The following is a 17223-nucleotide window of genomic DNA, read 5'->3' as shown; positions in this document are numbered from 1 at the left end:
TGTTAAGGGACACATTGAGAGCAAATGCCACACAGTGAATGAAATTAGCATCCGACATCTCAGAGATGCCCACTCTGTGTTATTTTGTATACGAGTAACTAAAAAACCCGAAAGAGAGTCAGAGTACCATAGACAAGGAAGGTGAAAGCAGCCTCCTGAGATGGTGGCTTCTTGTTCCAGGAAGGCATGGGGTGGGAATCTAAACAGGACCCAAAGGGGAAAGGGGTCCTAAAAATCCCCAAGTCTGTGTCCAGCCTTATCTCTCTCCCATCCTGGAGGAATAAAGTGTTCACTTTCCCTCTCTCTGAGGCTTGGCCTTCTGCTCCCCAGATGCTCAGTTCTTTCCCTGAGCCAGCATGACCACTAGCATCCCCGTTACAGAATCTATTTAGTGTGATGGGCGGTGGTGGTACACACCTTTAATCCCAGCCCTTGGGAAGCAGAGGCAGGTGGATCTCTGTGAGTTTGAGGCCAGCCTGGTCTACAAAGTAAGTTCCAGGACAACCTCCAAAGCTACACAGAGAAACCCTGTCTGGAAAAACCAAACTAATAAGAAAAAAATCTGTTTGCCACGAACTTCATATATAGTACAATTACATTGCTTGGGATTCTCATGATTAAATCTCTATACTTGAGTCAGGTAGAGTCTCTTGCCTGCAATTGCAGATACTTAGGAGACTGAGGCAGGAGAATGGCCATGTCTGAACCCAGTTTGGCCTATACAGCAGATTCCAGGCCAGCCAGGCTACAACATGGACTCTTGTCTCAAAAAAAAAAAAAAAAAAGTAATGGCTAAACTTATGTTTTAAGTTACTGTGCTGAAGAGATCTACAAAACAAAAATGCCTCTAACCTGTAAGCCCCACTTGCCCAAGGACAGATAACTTCCTGGAATGCTGGTGCTATTCACCTAAGGTAGCAAACCATGTGTTTTTGCATCTGTAAACAAACTTGGTTGCTTTAACATCACAAGCTGTATGCTTGATCACACATAGGTAGGAAGTACATTACGTTGTGTGCTTGCCTCTGATTGGATGAAGGCAGGAAGTACGTAGTCTAAAGAGTTTTGCCTTTGTTAGCCCCAGACTACTGCAATTTGGTGACATAGTCTGGGAATCCAGGGAATAGACTTGGCCAATATCCATGGACCTGGCCAGTATTTAATAAAGTTGCTTCAAATTTGGCTCAAAAACTATGGTAGTGGTCTTATTCTTGCCAGTGTGATTAGCAAAACCACATGAACCAATAACACTGGGGTGATGACTGGAGCTTTGTTAGCACAAGGACCTGAACTCCACCCCCAGAACCCAGGTCAAAAAGCTTGTTCAGGAAGGAGCATGGTTTCTGAACCCTCAGCACTGGAGAAGTAGGGGTCAGTGCTGTGGGGGTTTGAGTAAGAATGGCCCCCATAGCTCATCTATCTGAATGTTTCATCAGGGAGTGGCACTACTTGAGAGGGATCAGGAGGTGTGGCCTTGTTGGAGGAAGTGTGTCACTGGGGGTGGGCTGTGAGGGTTCGAAAGCCCAAGTCAGGCCCAGGGTCTCTTTCTTCCTGCAGTCTATGGATCTGGATGTAGAGCTCTCAGCTGCTTCTCTAGCGCCATGTCTGCTTGAACGCCAGCACACTCCCCACAATGATGACAAGGGACTAAACCCCTGAAACTAAGTCAGCCCCAGTCACATGCTTTCCCTTATGAGAGTGGTACTGGTTATGGTGTCTCTTCACAGCTATAAAACAGTGACAAAGACAGGTGGACTCCTGGGGCTCACTGGCCACCTAGCCTAGCCTGCTTGGTGAATTCGAGGCCAGTGAGACAGCAAGTTTCAAATAAACAGATACAAATTTAAAGATGACTCAGTGCTTACTCTCCCAGAGAACCCAAGTTTAGTTCCCAGCACCCAAAGCAGGTGGCTCACAACCACCTCTAGAGGTTCCTACCCCCCTTTTCTGAATTCCACAGGCCCACATATGTGACATTCACAACATAGACACACACACACACACACACACACACACACACACACACACACACACACACACACTGGGGTGATGACTGGAGCCTTGTTAGCTTCTCCCTTCCCAGAAGGAAGGGGAGAGAGAGAGAGAGAGAGAGAGAGAGAGAGAGAGAGAGAGAGAGAACAGAAAACTAGATGAATAGTGCCCTGACTTACTCAGCTTATGGGATCTGCTCTCGGCAGCTCTGACCTTTCCCTCCCTTGTCTCCCTCACCCCCATCTTCAGCTGGAGTAGCCACCTCCGTACACTTGCACGTCTGCAGTTCTCAGAGGATGTGGTCAGGGGCACCGTCCAGAAGGAACCCAGAGCTCCAGGGTTCTCCAGATGCCCATCCTTGACATGTCACATTTTAAGAAGCCCACACATAGGTTCTCTTTGCCCTCTGGGCCTGTCTACACAGCCCTTAAAAATAGTCATTTTATAAAAAGACATCCAGACATGCCAGAAATAACCAGTGCTCAATGAACCTCTGAACAAATATGGTCATATTGACGAGGGCATTCTAAATTCGGCTCTGGGCTCATGTTTGAGTCAATGAGGAAAACGAAGCCCAAATGGCAGAGAAAAATAGAGCCTGAAGTTGACTTAAGAAACCAAAAGAATGTCTTCTGAAATGAGAGCAAAAGCGAGGGGGTAACTCAAGGAGAAGACAGTTTGGGAGAGCGCGCCTGGCCTTGCTTGCTGGAAGTTTTGAGGTTCCCAGCAGAGGCGACACTCTTTCATGAAGACACTGGAACGACACAGGCCTGTTTTAACTCCAGCTCTGCAGCTGTTTCCCATGTCTGTGTGACATAGGCAAGGCAAGGAAACCTTGTGAACCTCAGTTTCCCCATCTGCACATTGGAGCTAGTCATTGACACACACACAAAGACTAAATGAGCTGGAGCATGTAGAATGCCTTTTGTAGAACGGTGCAGGGGAAAGTTGTTGGGGTGATGGGCAGAGATGTTCTGACGTTTTACTATTTTTATGTTTATGCGTGTTTTGTCTGCATGTGTATCCGTGCATCATGTGCATGCCTGGTACCTGAAGAGACAAGAAAGGACCCAAGTTCAGTTCCCAGAACCCATCTCAGGTGGAGTTACAGATGGTTATGAGCCTCTGTATAAGTGCTGGGAATTGAACCTGGATCCTCTGGAAGAGCATTCAGTGCTGTTAACCATTGAGCCTTCTCTCCAACCTTGGGGTTCTGTGTTTGATTGTGACCGTGGGTTCACACGTGTATCCATCCACCTGGGGTAACCCAGATAGTTTTATATTTGAAGTGAGTGTTCTGTTATGTGTAAGCAAAGCTTTAAACAAAGGTTTAGGAAGAAAACATCACAATCCCCAGGACATCGATGGCATGGAACAGATACTTGGTTGGTAACAGCTCTTTTCTTAGTGCCTAACAGAGATGTGTCTCGTGTCCATAGCTGATCAGACCAGGGGAGTTAAAGAAAGGCTAGAGAAAGCCTAGCATGGTGGCATACATTTGTAACCTCAGAGGATGGGAGGTGCAGGCTGGAGGATCTGAAGTTCCAGGTCATTCTCAGCTGCAAGATGAGTTCTAGGTCAGTTTGAGCATCAGGAGATATTGTCCCCCAAACAAATAAGAAACACGTGGGAAACATGATGGAGAGAAGTCAAGCTTGTTCATGGGGCCAAGGAGCCTGACACCAGCTCTGAGGATTTGTGGGTCTCACACAGTAGAGGAGACAACCCACTCGTGCAGTCTGTCCTCTGACCTCCACATTAGCCCCATGGCACCCCCCACACACACACAACATAAATACTAATAAATGTAATAAATCCAAAAGAACCCGAATAAAATAACCCCCCCACACACAGATGCACACACCTGTACATATACATACGTTGGGATCTTCAAACATTTTACTCACTTTCACGTTTGTTTTGTCTAATGAACATTTTTTTTTTTTAATTAGGGAACTGCTTTGGATTGGAGAATGGTCATTTGGGGAAGTACATTGAGAAGGGCTGGAGCTGGGTGCACGTGGGTTTGGATAAGAGCTCACCCTTGTCAGCCCGTGTCACTTGCTACTTGCTATCCTTGGGTAGCTTCTTAAGTGTGTCTACAGAGCTGAGTCAAGTCAATTGCTAGTCGCTGGGTGCCTCAGGAAGCCTGCGAGGCAGAAGATGAGGAGGTAGTGGAAAAGCCAGGAGGCTGGTGCTTTGGGTGACATGTAAAGAAGTCAGGGTTCCCCACAGAAGGACCCAGTGGGTGTGATGGCTGCAGAAGTCACGGAAATGAAAGCCGAGAAACGTGCTTCCCAGCCATCAGGAGGTTCTATGACCCTTGTATTCATTCAGTGGGTTTGGTGAGTGGGGGATGTACTGGGGCCACATTGCCCTGACAAAGTAATTAAGAGGGAATGAGGAAGGGGACCGAGGGACCATTCTTTCCCTGGGTCCTCCCGAGCTCTGGCCACCACTGACCCATTTTAATCCTTGATTCTCATGGAGGAGACTGGAGAAGACACCATGTGTAGCTGGCAAGTATAGCAGGCTGTCCAAGGGGTGTTGACAGCTTGTTTTGCTTGTTTGATTTTGTAAAAACGTTTTCTTTTGTGCGCATATGTGCTGTGTGTGACTGCAAGTGTGGAGGTCAGAGGACATTTGGGAGTTGGTTCTGTGTTTCTACCATGTGAGTTCTTAGGATCAAACTCAAGTTCTCAGGCTTGGTGGCCTGAGCCATCTCATCATGGCTAACTCTTGTCATTTTAAAGAATGCTCATTTAAGATATTTAAATGATAGAAGGATTTGAAGAGAGCTGAAGACAGAACACTTCTCTCAGCTTTCCTGAGTCTTAACTCTCTGTCCTGAAAGAATGAGAACTATTTATCTCCTAGACTTAGTTAGACCAGGTGTCCTGGGATCCTGCAAGCATTGACCACTATGCTAACCAGCCTACTATGCTCTCCCTCACATGCTGGTATTTTCTAGTGTTGGGCTTTAGTGCCCTGGCCTGGGTCTAGCTATTCAGTCTTCCACTCTTCCTGTCCAAATCCACTCATCTTGGTTTCCATTCCCAGGTTGGCAGCAGTATCTGGCATGCCTCTCTCCTTTGCTCAGTATCTGGCTATAACTGGTTGTTGCTCCAATTACAGAAAACCTCAGTGCTCTGCTCCTGGATTAGGGTGCTTCCGATTTCCATGCTGGGTCTGGTTTCTATAGGTTCTTACTATGCCAAGCCTATGATCTTCTTCAAGGCCATTTTCTTTCTGGGCCACTGTGCAATGAGAGCAGGTCCCATCCCGGTCACGTGACCCTACTGTTGACCTCCTAACCTGCCTCTGTGGTTCCCTTGGCTCACACCCTCCCCTCTCCATCCTTGTTTCATGTGTCCTTCAGTTCCAATGCTGTCGCCTGACCCCAGGACAAAGTGGTTCTGTGGCCTCTGCCCCTGCCTCCAAAAGATGTTATGACCGGAGTGGGAGAGAATGGCCATGGCAAGAAAGGGGGAGCGTAAACCTGGAGACTAACCCTTTAGCCCTCACCTCCATGGTGAGCCCCAAGACTCCAAAGGCCAGGAGGACCTTCTACTCTGCCCCCCCATAGTTCCATATGTATACCTGTTGTCTTAAGACTGTCTCTTGTAGCTCAAGCTGTCCCCTGACTTGCTGTGTAGCAGAGAGATGACCTTGAGGTTTTGAGCCTCTTTCCTCCATCCCCCAAGTCCTGGGGTGACAGGTGTGTGCTACCACGCACAGTTTGTATGGTGCCAGGGACCAAACCTAGGGCTTCAAATACAGTTTACTTGCACCCTATCAAATGAGTAAGTTCCCCCATCCCCAAGTTCCATAGATTCCAATTATGTTTTCTTTATGTCTGTAGTGTTAGGAGAGTAGCTGGCCCTAAGCTTGTCTAATCCCTTGTCTCCTCCCCATTCTCTCCCCACCCTTCTTCCTTCCTTCCAAAACAATCTTTCCCAACCCTCAAAAAAATAAAAAATAAAAAATCTCATGTTTCCCAGGCTGCCCTAGAACTCACTCTGCAACTGAGAATAGCAGTGAACTCAGGTTCCTCCGCCTTCACCTCCAGACTGCTCAGATCACAGGTGTGTCAGAGTCACCATGCACACACAGTGTGTGGTGCTAAGGAGCTAATCCTCGACCTCACACGTGCTAGGAAAGCACTCTACCAACTGAGCAACATCCCCAGTCCTTTTCTGTTCCTTTTTCAGACGTATTTTCATGTATCCCAGGCTGGTCTTGAACTTGCTGTTCAGTCAAGAATGACCAAGTCCCTCTCTTCTTGTCCCCCCTCCCAAGTGCTGGGATTACAGGGGTGTGCCACCATGACAATGATGGTGAAGGTATTCTGCACACACACACACACACACACACACACACACACACACACACACACACACACTCTTTCTTCCTAGGACACAGACATTTTAAATGCCAAATCTTCCAAGCAAGGAGAACGGTACTGTCTGTCTACCCAGCCAAGTGTAGAAGCCAGAATCAGTTGAAAGCTCTGACTCCTCACAACAGTGAGAAAATAAACACCTTCCAGAACACACAAAACCTGCATTTAGTTCTCAACCTCCCTGGGCCAGTAAACCACCCATTTGGTAGCTGGGTGTGGCTCACAGGAAGGTGCGACTTCAGCGCTCTGGAAAACACTAGGGTCTGGGTGAGGGTGGCCTAGACCATGGCTGGGCAGCACCCTCCAGCACCTGCCTGTCTGTGTCACAGTAGTTACTAGGAACTAATAAGCAAGTGGAGATAATGGCTGTAGAAGCTTCCAGAATAATTTCGCAGGGAATTTTAAAATAGGTGTATTTATAGTGGGATTTTTATTTTATTTTATAAAATTCATTTATTTATCTAATACCAAAAAGTTTATAATAGTCCACAGAGTTTGCAACTAGTCTATGGCTAGACCACCCTAAAGGTACCCACTCTGGTCTGGAAGGTTATAAAATGGATTTTAAAAACAACACCCAAAACTCCATTCATTAAAATGTGCTCGTGAGAGTGACTGGGTTAAGCCACAGACTGGGACAGAATCTTTATTTTTAACAATTCTGTGTTTATGGGTGAGTACAGTGCTTGCTTAACATTCTTGAAGGCCTGGGTCCTTGCCCCAGCACTGTATAAACTCCTGCCTTTTAGTTCTTTAACTGGGAGAGAAAACAAACTCCATTAAGACCCCTAGACTGTATCAGGACTGTCTCAAGAAAAACAAAACAAAACAAAAACAAGCTCTGGGCATGGTGGCACACGCCTTTAATTACAGCACTTGGGAGGCAGAGGCAGGCAGATCTCTGAGTTCCAGGCCAGCCTGGTCTAGAGAGTGAGGTCCAGGTCAGACAGAGCTACACAGAGAAACCCTGTCTAAAAGAAACATAGAAAAGAAAAGAAACAGGTAGGAGAGATGTCTTTGTGGACGGAAGAGGTCCTGGTCTGGCACAAGCCTGAGCATCTGAGTGTGATCCTCAGGACCACATGGTAGAGGAGACAACTGACTTCTGCCGGCTATCCTTTGCATGGCACAGCATGTGTGCACTTGTACACACTCACACACACACACTCACACACACACTCACATACTCACACGCACACACATAGTCACACACACTCACATACTCACACACTCACACTCATACTCACACACACACCCTCTCACACTCACACACACACACACTCACATACTCACACACACACTCACACTCACATACTCACATAATCACACACACTCACACACTCATACTCACACACACTCACACACACACACTCTCACACTCATAGTAATGAAAAACAAACAAAAATACAGTTTAATTTGGTTGCATGTATGTGTGTGTATATGCATGTGTATGTGTGTGTGTCTGTTTGTGTGTGTCTGTGCATGTCTGTATGTTTGTGCTGCTGGAAATTAAACCCAGATCTTCACACAGGCTGGATAAGTACTTTATGAATGAGATATAACTCCCAGGCTGGGAAAATAATTATAACATATTAATTACGAATATCCCACAAAAAAACCTATGGTATGTAAATAAACATTCCTTCCTTCCTTTTTTTTTTTTTTCAAGACAGTGTTTCTCTGTGTAACAGGCTTGGCTGTCCTGAAACTCACTCTGTAGACCAGACTGGCTTCAGACTTAGAGATCCCCCTGGCTCCGCCTCCCAAGGGCTGGGATCAAAGGTGTGTGCCGCTGCCATCACACACAGAAACATATGACCATTTCTAAGCAATTAGAAAACTTGACAAAGTATTTCATCTGACCACTGACATGAGGAAAGTATAACACTGGATTGACAGGTCATGACTTCACTACCGTTGGTGAAAAGAATATTTTGACCTGATTCCCAAATGCTGGGAAAATGGAATGTGAGCTATCAGACACTTCCAGCGGGACGGTGTGATGGGTGCTGTTGATTGTCTGCCTCACAGGATCTAGAACCACAGAGAGACAAACCTTTGGCCATGCCAGTGAGAAACTCCTGTTTGAGGCTAATTGGGGTGAGAAGACTCACCCTAAAAGTGGGAGGTGACACTCCATGGGCGGGGTCCTCAGCTGCATGAAAAGAGAAAGGTAAGCTGAGCATCTGCTCTGCTTCCTGACTGTGGATGTCATGTGACCAGATGCTCCCTGCTCCTGCCGCCATGACTCCCCACAGGAATGGCAGAGGGCCAACTGACCAGACTGGCCTAGACAACACTTGGGGAGCGACCTTGAGCTGGACAGGCACATCTTTAAGGCAGAGTCCTGCTTCTAGGAGCCAATGACAAGACACTTCCCGAGAACCAAATGACATGGGTGACAATCACCATGGTAGACAGCTCCTGACAGCCACAAAACAAAAATAAGCCAAATGTCCCCTCTGGCAGACTGACAGACATCCTGGGCTGTACCATGCTATGGATAGTAATTAGCAGTGGAGACATACAATGAACCAAAACTTTAGACCATGGGGGTGGATTGCAGCATCCTAAAGGTGCTCCAGTGATTCCTAATTCCCTCACGATCTACAAGACATTTGAGGACAAACTGGCCTAAATATAATCCTGCAGCAGGGCTTGGGAGGTGACTCAATGTACAAGCATGAGGACCGGAGTTAAGATCCCTGGAATCTCCCCTAACGGCTGGGTGGGTGTAGTGACCTATGCATAATTTAATTTAAACCTCAGAAGGTGGAGACAGAGCAAGCTGGGTAGCAAGACTATCTCTGTTTATACTGGTGAGCTCTGGGTTGACATATATACACAGGCAAAGCACCCATAAGACATAACAGAGTAGAAACTTTTACAGCCTGAGTCAAGTCTCTCCTCAGAGAAGAGGGCAGGGCATTGTTAACTCTTCTCCAGCAGGAAGATGAAGAGTACAGGTGTGATTTTGGGCTCCACATAGGCAAGTGGTGCTTACCTTTCCCGCAGGCTTGGACCAGTCCATACCACTCCCCACAGCTGTTACACAGCAAGGTGAAGGCAGTTTCTTGATGGCCTGTGACAGAGCCTGGTGCACACACATACAGCAGTTCATCCCCCATCTCCAAGCCAGTGCGACCCTGGAGGATGGTGTGTGGGAAGGATGGTGGGTCTCCACATGGCCTCTCTGAGGACAAGGAACAACAGTCAACGTCTCCAAGCTGCGGTGGTTACTCTTGTCAACTAGACAGGATCTAGAATCACTATGGAAATGTATCTCTGGGCATGTCTATGTGGGATTTTCTAGGTTGGGTTAACTGGGTTGGAGGACTTTAATGTAGGTGGCACCATTTACTGAGCTGTGGTCCAGGAATGAATACAAAGGAGAGGGGTGTGGTGGCACACACCTTTCATCCCAGGGCTTGGGAGGCAGAGGCAGGAGGGTCTCTGTGGGTTTGAAGCCAGCCTGGTCTACATATCGAGTTCCAAGATAGTCAGGACTGCATAGAAGAGAGAAACACACACACACACACACACACACAGAGAGAGAGAGAGAGAGAGAGAGAGAGAGAGAGAGAGAGAGAGAGACAGATAGAGAGATGGAAAGCCTAGCTAACTGACTGCGATGAGGAGCCTTGAGCCCTTTACCACATATGGACTGTACCCTCAGGCTGTGAGACAAAAGAAACCCATCCCATCAGGTACCCCACCCCAACATCATGTCAAGTAATGGATATACAAATGATATGGAACTTTCCCAGACTGTGAGAAGAAAACAAAACACTGCAGAGAGAACCCTCCTACCATGACACCCTGTTCTGTTCCCCGAGTACCACATATAGCCAGAACCAGGGTCCCAGGGGCAACCTCATTTAACTCATGGCCTGGCAGAATGCCTAACTGGAGGAAACACACACACACACACACACACACACACACACACACACACACACACACACACACACACACACACACACACACACACACACACACACACAGCTTGTTGAATGACTCAGTGTGCTACCAAATGCTACTGTTTGTATTTTTAAACTGCCAGACACCAAGACCCCCGGGCCTTGAGTGACTCACACATACAGGTCCAGGAGCAGTTCCTTTTGCCTTATTGGGATGAGGAATACATCTCTCATCAAGAAGCCTACATCTTGAGAGTGGTGGTGGTGATGCCTTAAGTCCCAGCACTTGGGAGGCAGAGGCAGGTGGATCTTTGTGTTTGAGGCCATCCTGGTCTACAGAGTGAGTTCCAAGACACCCAAGGCTACCCAGAGAAACCCTGTCTTGAAAAACCAAAAATAAATAAAATAAAATTGGAGCTGGAAATGGGAAGCTACAAACAATCGCACAAGAGGGCAGGCATGTATGCATTCATTCTCTCTCTACCCCTGACTGTGGGGGTGGTGTGACTAGCTGTCTGAAACTCCTGCACTCTTGGAGGAGTCTGATACTGTGAGCTAAGCCCCTTTCTCCCTTCCTGAGTTGCTTTTCATCAGGGAATATTATCACGGCCAACAGAACTGAACATAGCAATGCTATGTGTTATCATTTGTAATTCCCTAAATTCAAAGGGTATTGAATACCCCTTTCATACACTTGCTTGCTCTCTATTTCTTTGGCACAGTACTTGTTCAGGTCTTTTTCCATTTTCTGTTTTTATTTTTATTTACTTTTTGGTTTTTCAAGACAGGATTTCTCTGTGTAACAGCCCTGGCTGTCCTGGAACTTGATTTGTAGACCAGGCTGGCCTCAAACTCACAGAGATCTGCCTGCCTCTGCCTCCCAAGTGCTGGGACCACTGCTGGCTTTGTCCATTTTTTAAACAAACCTTTGGTTTATATTATTGCTGAGTCTTGAGAGTTCTTTGCTTCATCTGTCAATGCTCCCTGTCCTCCACAGACCTGTTCCCCAGTCTGTGCCTTGTTTTCTCATTCTGTTAGTTCACCTGTGGGACAGAATTTAATCTAATAAGCCCCAATTATCAATTGCATCTTTCACAGGCTGTCCCTTTGGTGCTCACTGCCATATCCAAGGCCACCTAGGCTTTCTCCTCCACTGTCTCCAGGAGTTTGTAGAGTGGTCCTTTATACTTAGGTCTGTGATCCATGTTGAGTTCATGTCTGTGAGGGGTTTAAGGTCAGCTTCAAGATGTCCAGTTTTTCTGGTATCTAAGCTGATAAAAACTGTGTTTATTCCACTGTGTTTCTTTGTCCCTTTTTCAAAGATCAATTGACTGAATTTATGTGAACCTACTCTTGAGCTCTCTGTTCTGTCCCATTGATCTGAATTATTCTCATACAAGCACCCTCTCTCTTGCTTACTGTAAATTTTCAGGAGTCCTGAAGTCCAGCAGTATTCGACCTCTGACTTCATTGTTTAATACTGAATTGGCTGCTCTGAGTCCTATGATTATAGTGTCTATAGCATTTGTTTATATCCATAAAATAACTTCAGGGCATCTTGATTATGTCTAGTGTCAAAAGGAAATCAACTTGGGAAGACCCAACGTGTTGACAATATCAAGTCTCACCGTTCACATGGAACATTTTTCTTTATCTCCCCAGTGTTTTGTAGTTTACCTCATACTTAACATTAGTTTTAGATTTATATATAAAGTATTGCATTTGGGAGCACTACTATAAATGATATGTTTTGAATTTCAAGTCCCACTATGCACTGATGTATAGAGGAAAGCAGAGTCTTAACTTTTATTTATTAACTTTGTATTCTAGTTTCATTTCTGTTGCTGTGATAAAATAGTCTGACAAAAAGCAACTTAGGGCACAAAGGGTTTGTTCAGCTTACAATTCCAGGTTATAGTCTGAGGTGAAGTCAAGATGGTAGGAACTTGAAGATGTTAGTCACATCACATCCACAGTCAAGACAGAAATGGAGAGAAATGAATTCTTGCTCCCTAGTTCAACTTCTTGCTTGTGCTCAGTTCAGCGTCTCCACGCTTATCCGTTCAGGACCCTCCTGCCTAGGGATGGTGCCGCCCACAGTGGGCTGGGTCTTCCCACATCAAGTAGCTAAGACAGTCTTCCACAGCCATGACTACAGCCAGTGATGATGATCTCACATTGAGATTTTCTTCCTAAGCGATTCTAGGTTATGTCAGGTTGACAATCAAAGTTGACTCTACATACATCATAATTTGTATCCTGTTACTTTGCTGTGATCAATTTCAAGACACTTTTGTCAATTGTTTTAGGTTCTGGGATTGGAGATATGGCTCAATGGATAAGAGCACTTTCCTGCGAGCCTGATGACCTGGGTTCAATCCCCCAAACCCACATGGTCGATGGAGAGAACCAAGTCTCAGAAGTCATCCTCTGACCTCTCCAAGCCAAAGCTTGAGTAGGCTGCTTGTCCAAAATCTCCCAGGATCCCCCTGTGTCCACCCCCAAATCTGGGGCAACAGGCATGTACAGCTTTTTACTTAGATGATGAGGATTTGAACCCAGAACTTAATATTTACAGAGTAAGTGTTCTTACCCACTAAACCATCTTCCCAGCTCTGGTCATTTTTTTTGGTTGGGCTGGGGTGGGGAGTAGGGTCTTACTATATAACCCAGACTGACCTCAAATTTGTGATTCTCCTGCCCCTGCCTTCTGGAGTGGTGGGATTCCAGGCATATCGCCACAGAGCTCTGTAATTCTTTTATATATTGTTAGATTGAATTTGCTAATATTTCCTTGTCTGTGTTCATGAGATATATTGGTCTGTAGTCCTCTTTTCTTGGAATGTCTTGTCTGGTTTTGGTTTGGAGGTAATAATGGCCTCATGGAATGAATTAGGAAGTATTCTCTCTGCTTTAAACTTCTGGAAAATTTTGTAGAGAATCAGCATAATTTCTTTCTTAATGCTCAGGCCCATCTGTGCCTGATGCTTTCTGTTTCAGAGTTATTGTTTATTCTGTTTTCTGGCAGAGACGGGCTATGTGAGATTGCTCCTGTCTTCTTAACAGTTTTGCTAGACTGTTCTTTCAGTGAACTGACTCATTTCCTCTAGTTTTTCAAAGCTGAGGGCACAGCTACTCAGACCTTATTTATATTTAATTGTATGTACTTATGTGTGTCTGTGTGTGGGTTTGTGCACATGAGTGCAGAGGACAGAAAAGGGGGTCAGAACTCTCGAAGCTGGAATTACGGGTTGTAACCCATCCAGCATGTGTGCTGGGAATCAAACTGGCTGATTGACACATGAGCTGCCTGATGCAGGTGCTAAGAACTGAAACCGGGTCCTGTGTAAAAGCAGCAGGCTATTTTCCCTGCTGAGCCCTTGCTCCAGCCCTATTTATGTTATTCTTATGATTCATTTAATATGCACAAGATCTGTACTGATTCTCCTTGTCCCATTTCTTTCTTTTCTTTTTTTGGGGTGGGGGAGAGGTCTCACCGTGTCGCTCTGGCTGGTCTAGACTGTATGTTGACCAGGTTGCCCTCAAACACAGAGAGATCTTCCTGCCTCTGTCTTCTGAGTGCTAGGATTAAAGGCAAGTGCCACCATGCCCAGATGTTTTTTCATTTCTTGTAAAAATATTATTTTATTTTCTGTGTATGGTGTGTGTGTGTGTGTGTGTGTGTGTGTGTGTGTGTGTGTGTGTGATTTGTATTTGTCCATGTGTGCATGTATAGAGTCCAGAGGCTTTTGTCTTGTGTCCTCCTGCACTGCTGCCCACCTTATTTTTTGAGATAGGGTGGCTCACTTTTTTGTCTAGAGTGGCTAGCCAGTGACCCCCAGGATCCACCTGTCTCAGCTTCCAGCACTGGGGTTACAGATGTGTTACAGACATGTTACAGATGTGTTACAGACATGTGTCATAACACTTGGCTTTTATGTGGGTTCTGGGATCCAAACTGAGGTCTTCTTGCTTGCACAGCACATACTTTACCAGTCCCACTGGTGAGCTTTTTAAAAATGTGGATTCTGGATATTCGAACTCAGATACAACTACTTTACCCCTGAGCCATCTCCCAGTCACTTAATTTTATTTAATTATTTTTTATTTTTTAGGATAAATCTGGAGGAGTAGAAGTGCCACATCAAAGTGAGGAAGTCTTTTTTTTCCATACAGGAAGATAATCTGAAGTGCAGATTTCCTCTTTTAATATTCCCTCATTCTTTCTTTTAGTTCTCATGCCATCAAGTCACCCAAGAAACATGTTGCTCAAAAAGAGCTACATTGGGCTGGTGAGATGGCTCAGTGGGTAGAGACACTTAGATTTTACCCACAGGCCCGAATACATCTTATTGTCAAATTGACTCAACCTAGAGTCACCTGGGAAGAGGGAACCTCAATTACCATGATCAGAACGGTCTGTGGGTGATCTGTGAGAGATTGTCTTGATTGCTAAAAAATGTGGGAGGGTCACCATCCCTAGGCTGGTGGGTCTGGGCTATGTAAGAAAACTAACTAAACACAAACCAGTCGGTGAGCCAGTCAACAGCATTCCTCCACAGTCTCTGCTTAGTTCTTGCTTGGGCTCCTGCCCTGATGTCCCTCAGTGGCAGACTGTGACCTGGAAGTGTAAGCCAAATCATCCCTTTCCTTCCCAAATTGCTTTTGATTGGAGTGTTTTACTACAGCAGAAAAACACAATGTTGGAATCCCAGACAAGTCCAGGACCTACATAATTCCTGGCTTACCAGTTTGTTTTCCTTTACTTTTTTGTTTGTTTGTTTGAGCTACTGGAAACAGAACCCAGGGCCTCACACAGGTGAGGCAAGCATTCTACCTTTGAGCTAAGCTCCCAGCTCTCTTAGCTTAAGACTTAGACAAGGGGCATATTACAAGCAGATGCAATCTGTACACTCTTAACCTTGTCCAATGACTTTGAAAGAAATTCATGGGTAATTCATTAGTTAAAAATTGTGTAGGGTTGCTGGGCAGTGGTGGCGCACGCCTTTAATCCCAGCGCTTGGGAGGCAGAGGTGGGTAGATCCTCTGTGAGTTTAAGGCCAGCCTGGTCTATGAAGCAAGTTTCAGGACAGCCAGGACTACACACACACACACACACACACACACACAAAACCTGTCTCAAAAAACAAAAAGCAAACAAACAAACAAAATGTATAGGGTTATCGTGAAGAGGCCCTGCTATTGTTACTCTATATGTGTAGCGCTCTTGTTGAGTTAGACACGACTCACACCAACAGTTTACACTTAAGCCTGAGTTTGTCCCTGTGTCAGGCAGGGCTAAGAGATTTACTTGTGTAGCTCATCTGTCTATGGCTAATTCTGCACCAGGAATTCTAACATTCTTCCCAAGGCATAGAAATACAGAGCCAGGTTTAGAAACAAGAAAATAGAAGGAGAGAGTCCATGGTCTGGTCCCCAAACAGTGTTGAATTTAGATGCTTTTTCATCAGGACAAACTGAGGTTTAGCATGGACTTGCCTTTTGTCATAGACATGGGTCTCCATGTGGGAAGCAAATTCAGGGCCTCCTGCTCATCTACAATCTTCCTCCAGCAAATAGAGCAACCAACCACAAGATGCTCAAAAGCCCATCCTAGCCAAGAACCTGGCTGTTACAATAAATCTTTCTGCCAAAACTGCAGAGCCCCACCACCACGTGTGCACTTTACGCCCGCCGCCCGCCTGAGTTAGGGCCCCAATTAATGCACAGAGAGACTTGTATTAGCTTCAAATGCTGCTTGGCCAATGACTAGGATTCTCATCTGCTAGCTCAATCTTAATTATCATAAATCTATATATTTTATAAGACTTATCTTATCGGACGCCTTATTGGCGTCCCTCCTTGCCGGTGGATCACATTGCACCGCTGGAGGAAGAGCGGAGGGGAAAAGGGGCAATGCCTGTTTCTCCTTGCTTAAATATGAGTCTCCTTGCTATGTCACTTCCTGCTTGGATCACCACTTCTCTACTACATTTCCCAGAATCCTCTTTGATTCCTAGTCCTGTCTAACTTGCTGTCTCATTGGCCAAACAGAAGTTTATTAAACAATCAATAAGATAAACATACACAGAAGTACTTCCCCCATCACCTGGCAATGGCTTCCCATTTCTCCCTTAAAACCCAGCTGGTTTTCTTCCTCTGCAGAAAACTATTCCCAGTGTTTCCAGACTTTTGTCAGATTGTCCTCCTCCTTCGGACAATTCTCAGGCACTATATCTGCCTTGCTGCTGTTCAACGTGGTTACCCAGCTTGGAGTCCTCTAAGCCTGGGGTTTTCAATGGGTTGCAACCCCTCTGGGGAGTCAAATGAACTTTTTTGTTTTTGTTTTTTTGAGACAAGGTTTCTCTGCATAGCCCTGGCTGTCTTGGAACATGCTCTGTAGACCAAGCTGGCCTCAAACTCAGAGATCCACCTGCCTTGGCCTCCCAAGCGCTGGGATTAAAGGTTTGTATCACCAGACCCAGACGAACAACCCTTTTACAGGGCTCGCCTAAGGCCACCAGAAACAGATATTTACATTAGTTCCATAACAGTAGCAAAATTACAGTTATGAAGTAGCAATGAAAATAGTTTTGTGGTTGGGGATCACCATAACATGAAAGACTGTGTTAAAGGGTTGCAGCATTGGGCACCATCCCCAAAGGCCAGAAGGCCAAAAAATCCACAAGAGATGGGGCACAGTGCATAGAGCCCTTGCCTTGGTGAGGGGTTAAGAGTTGGGAAGTGACACTTGTGTGTCACCGGCTTCTGTGACATGGAGTAACTAGACTCAAAATCTTAGAGGAGGACCTGCCCTGACCATGGACTCTGCCCTCTGAAACACCCACATAGATAGAGGTGAAAAGATAGGTGGAGGTGGGTAGAGAGATGGCTCATTTGGGAAATTCT

The 17223-nt window shown here is 45.8% G+C and overlaps 1 protein-coding gene across 1 annotated transcript in view; it reads right to left on the bottom strand.

The window, feature by feature from the left end:
* The window catches only part of Susd5 (sushi domain containing 5), a 39661-nt gene that overhangs the window by 8451 nt on the left and 13987 nt on the right, over positions 1-17223 (bottom strand). The window contains exon 4 of the mRNA XM_027415293.2: positions 9399-9587. Within this exon, the coding sequence (XP_027271094.1) occupies positions 9399-9587 (189 nt within the window). The remainder of the gene's footprint in view (positions 1-9398; positions 9588-17223) is intronic.

This window comes from Cricetulus griseus, chromosome 4, assembly GCF_003668045.3.
Source record: "Cricetulus griseus strain 17A/GY chromosome 4, alternate assembly CriGri-PICRH-1.0, whole genome shotgun sequence".
NCBI classification, from domain to species: domain Eukaryota; kingdom Metazoa; phylum Chordata; class Mammalia; order Rodentia; family Cricetidae; genus Cricetulus; species Cricetulus griseus.
This window is presented reverse-complemented; position numbering and strand designations above follow the sequence as displayed.